Source organism: Monopterus albus, unplaced genomic scaffold, assembly GCF_001952655.1.
Source record: "Monopterus albus unplaced genomic scaffold, M_albus_1.0 scaffold6.1, whole genome shotgun sequence".
NCBI classification, from domain to species: domain Eukaryota; kingdom Metazoa; phylum Chordata; class Actinopteri; order Synbranchiformes; family Synbranchidae; genus Monopterus; species Monopterus albus.
This window is the reverse complement of record NW_018127886.1, coordinates 2,327,951-2,335,551: the sequence shown is the minus strand read 5'-3', so window position 1 is coordinate 2,335,551 and position 7,601 is coordinate 2,327,951. Positions and strand designations below refer to the sequence as shown.

General features: G+C 40.7%; 1 protein-coding gene across 1 annotated transcript in view; it reads left to right on the top strand.

Annotated features, from left to right (window-relative positions):
- The window catches only part of acvrl1 (activin A receptor like type 1), a 13,600-nt gene extending 6,472 nt beyond the window's left edge, over nt 1-7,128 (top strand). The window contains exons 2-10 of the mRNA XM_020617707.1: nt 1,865-1,938; nt 2,932-3,168; nt 3,569-3,774; nt 3,860-3,959; nt 4,047-4,193; nt 4,311-4,586; nt 4,782-4,979; nt 5,706-5,836; nt 6,086-7,128. Of these exons, the coding sequence (XP_020473363.1) occupies nt 1,869-1,938; nt 2,932-3,168; nt 3,569-3,774; nt 3,860-3,959; nt 4,047-4,193; nt 4,311-4,586; nt 4,782-4,979; nt 5,706-5,836; nt 6,086-6,232 (1,512 nt within the window). The 5' untranslated portion in view covers nt 1,865-1,868 and the 3' untranslated portion in view covers nt 6,233-7,128. The remainder of the gene's footprint in view (nt 1-1,864; nt 1,939-2,931; nt 3,169-3,568; nt 3,775-3,859; nt 3,960-4,046; nt 4,194-4,310; nt 4,587-4,781; nt 4,980-5,705; nt 5,837-6,085) is intronic.
- The last annotated feature ends 473 nt before the right edge of the window (nt 7,129-7,601 follow it).

Below are 7,601 nucleotides of genomic sequence, written 5' to 3'. Positions count from 1 at the left end.
ATTAAGTTTCCCCATTTGGATATGAGAAAAGTGAAGACGATACACAGATAGAACTTTACCTGTGCCAAAAATTTTCCAAGGTGAATCTGAGCCAGAGTGATACATGCCATTTAACTACTTTACCTGGGTAGAAAATCAGCATTACTCAACAGATCCAGCAAATAACACATCATATCAATCCCCTAGAAAGATGAACCACTGCATTGCTTTTAACTCGCTTTGTGATGTGTGACCTGTATGGAGCATTACAGTAATTCTCTTAGTTCATTTTCTCACGACAATGAAGGCTGCCTTCAGGGCAGCGATTAAAGCTAATCACCATAACCGGTTATTTTCTTTGGATAATAGAATAAGTAGTTCCAAAGTTAAATATCAGATGGTTCATCTAGTTTTGAGGTGACAGTAACAGAGAAAAGACCCTAAAGTTACTGTCATAGCTGGCAGCCCTGCATCAGGCAGCCTTTAGAGCAGCTGTCTCACACTTGTCCACAGCTCGGGTATGATCCATCTTATTCCATCCAATTACACATATTTGAGATTTAAATATAATAAGAGCCCTTAATATAAGCCCCTATTCATATCATCGTTTACAGGACAGATTACAGGTGTTGCATGTGATACAGAGCACAGATCGAATGGACCATTCTCTACTTGCACTCTGATGATTAAAGAAGCTGCTCGCAGGCCCTGGTCAGTCTAGAGTGCCATAACGGTAGATGATGCCAAACCACATTAGCCAACTGAACTGCTCTTAACCGTCACTGCCTCCCAAGAGACGCGTGTTAGGTGGCAGAGGTACTGCTGCTATTGCTCATAATTAAAATGCTGGCTTTGGAGATAGAGTTGGCGTGCAGCACTACGTTGTGTTTGCCCACTTAGAAATTTAAAAGCACAGTGAATAAATCTCTATTTTCATAGTTTATGTAATTCACTGGTGATAAATGCAAACACAACGATACAAAAAGTACTTAAAATGAAATGAAAAGGAGTGTGAATTGTACACTGAACATAAAACACCCAAAAGGTTTTTATGTAATATTTGTTTTAAAGATAAACACATGCATCCTTTTAGGTCTATGTATTTAGCACAGTGTACAGAGCAATAAAATAAACTATGTAGGATCTGTTACAGTAGTATTTCTACTGTGTTTTGTGTTTTGAAAATTATTGCATTTGTCTTGTTCTTTCTATTTTAAACTACATTTAATCACTTCTTACTAATATTTGAATTAAATATGACATGTCTAAGCTCACCTGAGTATCAAGTGTGTTTCAGCAGTGAGAAAAGTTGTGTATGATGGCGCTCCTGCTTGCGTGACCCTCAGCAGTGCAGCCTTAAACAATGAGCAGACCTGAGTCTCGCCGGCCAGCTGGGTGGGGCCACTCAATGGCAGGAAGCACAGCCATCAATATTTACTCTGCAAGCAGGGTAGTTGAAGAGCTGACAGGCCTGGAGCCTGGGTAGCACAGCGCCACACACAGTCTCAGAATACATACATAAACACTGGAGTACTGTTACGGCATTCTTCCCCTTAATCCCCTTTTCCCACCCAGTTGCAATTACAGCACAGGCAGACAGGCTGGGCCCTCAGACTATTGTGTTTGACTTCATAGCTTCCTCTGCCAAAAAGTCCAGGCTTTAACCATTGCTAGATCCCTCATAGATACTGTACCTTTATTAAGTAACAGTCTCTAAATGTCACTCACATAGCAGCTAAAATCTTAGGGAAGTCACCTTTTTTATAACAACCAAATTAAATCTCTGGTTTCTCATTATAATAGTTCCTAATAAAGAGACAACACTAAATGGCCTATTATTATTTGATTATATTAACTGTAATTAATTATTTTGTTCTGATTTCAGAGAGATGGAAGGCTCTGCTCTCTTCACAGTAGTGCTAGTTGGAGGGTTTCTGTGGATCTCTGCTGGCCATGCAGGTGAGTTAATGGTCATGCAGACAATGTTCACTGTTGTGAAGAGTGTTAACCTTAAAGCTGCATTAAAGGATACTTCTGGTCTTGACACTGAATCAGATGACTGTACTGTGAAGGTACTGCAGGACCCACTGAGAATGTAGCTTTTATGTCTTCGTTTTGGTTCTCCAGGTCTGGTATGAAACAGCAGGCCACTGTTTCCAACACTGAGTCAAAGAAAATTAGTGGCTCAGAGACTGGTGCACCAAACCACAGCTACAAGGATCAGGAACAGGCTATAAAGTGCCTTAGGGATGGTGTTTTCTTGTAGGCCAACCCAGAAGTTAGCATCACCATAGGTTTCCTCGACAAAAAACCAATGGGATTTTTCCATAGGCTTTAGGATTATTTGTCTTTCTGCCTCCTAGTGGTCAATAATTGCATAATGCAGCTTTAAAAAAACTAGTCCTTTTTAAAATGTGTGGTAGGTGGGTTCTCACTGTTCTACTCATTTGTGGGTTAAATGTTAATTCTGCAGACTTTAGTCTCAAACAGTAATCTCTGTAGGAGAATACCTTTACTGCAGATCTTCATACCTTTCCATTTACACCCACTCTCTCTAGACATTTTAACTTTTATGCTACTGTGTGCAGCACATGAGCTTTGACAACTAACCTGGCTATCACTTACTAAACATACATTGAGCATCAGATTAATGTTACTTGTATTCAGACATACCATGTACTTCATAATCTCAAACCAAAAATAGCTATCCTGGTCAACTAGACAGCCTTGTTCATCTTATGGTTGCTAGGAAATGTAGTAAACATATCTCTTTCTATTGCAACTAGTGGTTCCCCTCAAGGACAGTTTATCACTGTACTACTAAACTTTGAAAAATTATTTGGAGTGGTTTTGGCCTTGCTTTTTTTTATAATACTCAGACCAAACATATTTTGTGGTTTTCTTAGTTTAACATTACTGTCGATACTGTGTGTGTATTTCTTTGTGCTTCAGACACCGATGAAGAAGGGAAGCTGCTGTGTACATGTGAGAATGCCAAAGGCACATGCATAAATGGAACCTGCAGAGGAGACATCTGTTTCTACTCCTGGGAGAATGGCAATGAGGAGAGGGGCTGTTTCCCTCGTAGCCTCTACTTGGAGCAGTGCTACGCCTCCGTCACGGGCCTCTTTATTCGTTGCTGCAAAGAGAACCAGTGCAACACCGACACCACAGTCCCTCCAGATATTAGTGAGTACCCGGGGCCATTGCTTTACAGTATTTTATCTGTCACACTCTTGAATTGTGAAGAACCAGTGTGGTAATGGCCCTCATGATGTCATTTAGTCTTTTTATTCTCATCGCACAGTTTAGTGCATGTCCTACATTACTTGTACTGAGGGGATTCAAAGCTTCCCCATAGATAGTAACTGGTTCCCCCTTGTGGTCAGTAAGATATTGATACTGGGTGGCTTTCCTGTGTTAGACTGATGATGCACTAAATGTCATGTTATTAGCATGTTACTGTAGTCAAAAATGATTCCAGAGTAAAGTCTCTTCTCCACAACATACAAAATGTTGTCAACTGGTTTCCCAATCTCAAAAATGTGTGTGTGTGTGTGTGTGTGTCTGAATGCATTTGTGTATCCAGCTGGGGAAAGGACAACAAAAACCCCAGATATGCCTCACCTGGAGCTGTGGATCACCGTGCCTTTGCTGCTGTTGATCATAACAGCAAGCGTGTGTGGCCTGTTGCTGTTCCTGCACTCCCGACGTGCACACTGCAGAGTGAGAAAAGATGAAGACCATGATGTCACCATGCTCAAGGTCTCTCATGGAGATGACTCCACATATGGTGTAAGAGATATTTGACATAAGATACAAACAATTTTGTCAAATTTTGGATCTCTCACATATGGATATTTTCTGTCTCTGTCTCCAGAATATCCTTGATGAGTTTTGTACATCAGGGAGTGGGACAGGGCTGCCCTATCTGGTACAAAGGACTATGGCAAGACAAATTTCACTTGTCGAGTGTGTTGGTCAGTCTCTTTCCATACCACTGCTGCTCTTCTTTGTCCTTTGTTTATTACATTTGCAGTTGTGTAATTGTTTCATCCTGTATCCAGGTAAAGGCAGGTATGGAGAGGTGTGGAGGGGGACGTGGATGGGGGAGAGTGTGGCTGTGAAGATCTTTTCATCTAGGGATGAGCAGTCCTGGTTCAGAGAGACAGAGATCTACAACACTGTCCAGTTGCGACATGACAACATACTGGGTATGTCAGCATGTTGCTGCAGTGCCTTTCCTGTGCAGAGGAGGGTGCAGCATCAATTCCAAAATCACCAGCCAGAAGGCAGACACTGAAATGGCAATATTCTATTCTCACTTTCAGGTTTTATAGCCTCTGACATGACATCCAAGAATTCCAGCACCCAGCTGTGGCTTGTCACCCACTTTCATGAGCTGGGTTCTCTCTACGACTTCCTGCAGCACAGCAGCTTGGAGCCAGAGAGCTGTCTGAGGATGTGTCTCTCTGTGGCCTGTGGTCTGGTCCACCTCCACACTGAGATTGTCAGCTCCCAGGAAAAGCCAGCTATTTCCCACCGAGACCTGAAAAGCCGAAACATCCTGGTAAAGCGGAACGGACAGTGCTGCATCGCTGATCTTGGTGAGGATTGTGATGAAGCAAGGAAAGCAAACCCCAATCCACTAGACTTCCACAGTAGTTACATCTGTTTCCAACTTAAGATAGTAACAACTAAAGTGTTGAGAAAGCTACTTTGTGCTGATTTTGATAGTTTTGATTGTATATGTCACTGTAAGTAAAAAGGTTGCATCTACTCTATGACTACCCTGCCCTTAGGTTTGGCTGTAATACACTCTCAGTCCCATGACTATCTCGATGTGGGAAACAATCCTCGTGTGGGCACCAAGCGCTACATGGCCCCTGAGGTGCTGGATGAGACTATTCGTAAGGACATCTTTGAGTCTTACAAACAAACTGACATCTGGGCCCTGGGCCTGGTCTTCTGGGAGATTACCCGCAGGACCATGGTCAATGGTAATACATTTTCTCCCTTTGCAGTCACTTGCAGAGATATTTCAGGATTTTACTTTTTACCAATTTAAACTTCATATTGAAAACTAGCTTCCTCCGTTTTGTCTGTCTGGCTCTGTTAGAGTATACGGTACATAAGAGGCAGTTAGTCCCATGTCTCTCAGCACTCCAGTGTTTTCCTAGTCTGTGTCTGTCTCTACTATCCTCTGCCATGATTAGCACTGCAGTAATTATAAACAATCTTATCTGGTGTCAGCACTCACTTGTACATAGTCCAGAGTCCTGTGCACACAATTTATTGATGCAAGCACACATCCACACACACACACACACATACGTGGACAAATGCACTTAGTCAGATGGATAAGCATTCATAACTTTGTGTGTGTGCTTCCCAGTGTACTCACCAGGGACTTGATATCTTTGCCTGCTCTCTTGTATAGTCAAACAAATGTTACTATCTCAGTTTCCAAGTGCGCTATTTCAGGCCTTGTATGAAAAAAGGTTTGTTCTGAAAATGTATGAGATAAAAGCCAAAGAGGTTTAATGGTTATCTACTCATGAGGGTGATAATGAGTTCTTACAGTATTTAAGATTACAGTCTGCATATCTCTCACTGCACTGAACCTCACAACGAAGACTGTTGTTGAGATAGTTTAGAAGTTGTTGTTCTGCCAAAATGGAGGAGAAATAAGAAAATTTGTCTTTTTGTATTTTTGATTGTTTTAGGGATTGTGGAAGAGTACCGTCCTCCCTTCTTTGACCTAGTGCCATCAGATCCCAGCTTTGAGGAGATGAAGAAGGTGGTGTGTGTAGACCAGCAGAGGCCCAGTCTGCACAACCGGCTTCATTCTCATCCAGTAGGCCAACTGATAACACATACACACCCACACATTTACACTCATGTGCAGTTCCGTTTTGCAGGGCTACAGAAACCTCATTATACTGTAGATTATCGCCTCTTCTCACCTTTAGCACCCACATTTTTACACAGTTATGCCGGATAAACAGTCATACAAGTATAACACACATAATAATAATAAACGGGAAAAAAACAAAGTCTACTGTGATGGTCAGGTGGTATTTTAAATTTGCCTGTGTGTTTCCAGATCCTGTCAGCCATTATAAAGATCATGAAGGAGTGTTGGTACCAGAGCCCATCAGCCCGCCTCACAGCCCTGCGGGTGAAGAAGACGCTCTCCAAACTGGACCATGACAGTGACTTCAGCACTGAGAAACTCAAGAGGGATATCTAGACCTCAGAGTACCAAGATGAAACAGGGACACACAACTGAAAAAACTAGAAGGGATCTTGCACCACACTCTGAACAGCAGGAGGTGCATATCATTAGCATAGTTTGAGCTAATGACTAGATCGCTGCATTTTATTGAAATCATATGACTTTAAGCAGTAGTGTCTAGACTGTCTTGTACCCAGGGCTATGTTTTTTGTGCAGCCTAATTTTCATCTGCCATATTTCTGGTGCCTCAAACCAAGAAGCCCAAAAAGGAACAATTTTTAATCAAGGTATTTTAATTTTTCTTATGTTCAACTAATAAAGTGTAAATCAGACACTTCCTCACTTCCACATTTTTATACTCACGGGGTTTTAATCATTTCCTAAATCTCCCATTGCCATGACAGAATGGATAATCTAGCATAGCACAATTATTCATCCTCTTATAAATATCTTATCTGATATATAGTAAAAATATACATATAGGTTTCACACAATGACCTAATCCATGGAAAACCACAGAGCGCATAAAGACATTTGTTGCCTTTTACTGTGAATACAAGAAACATGTAATAACATGATCAAACAAGGCACATTACCTGTTCTATACGTATACAGTACTTAACTTATATAAATTGGTTATTTAGTATCTGAACATAGACACATTGAGTTATTTAGTTGTACATATTCTGACAGCACTGAAGCTATTTTCTTGTATCACCATAGGGTATACTGTAAATATATTTCAAACAGGGTATAACAATAAGACACACTTTATATACTTTTGTATGGCACAACTTTTTACAAACCTTTTTATGCCTAAAAGTACCCCCACTGTCACTATGGTCCGTAAAGCAATTCACAGGTATGTAATATTGTACATGTTGAATAAAGGACTATTTTTAAAATGTTGGCACTGGAGATAATAGTTTTGTACCACTGATGTTTGCAGTTCTCTCATTCACCGGTAGAGGTCATCAAAACACAAAAAAGTGATCCAAGTTGCTGACTGGTGCAGCTTGCCTCAGGTGGCTAATGGTGTCATCGGTTTTGCAACGTGTTGCCACTTGTACTGCATCATCCTATGATTAAACAAAGTAAAGAGCCATGTTTCATCATAACACTTACTTATATTTGAACAATCATGATAGTCCACATATCACCATATTGTCATGATAAGATTATGTTCTCATTTTCTCTCAGCCACACTAGAGTTACATAGTGAGATGCTAAACTAGAAAATATTAACTGAACACTGCAAGACAAACCTGACTGAGCAGGGACTTCATAAATGTAAAAATAAGCAGTTCTTTTATTTATTTTTTGCTACATTATTATTCAGCTGTTATTTATGCAATGTGCTCTATAAGTTGAAAATAATTTATTA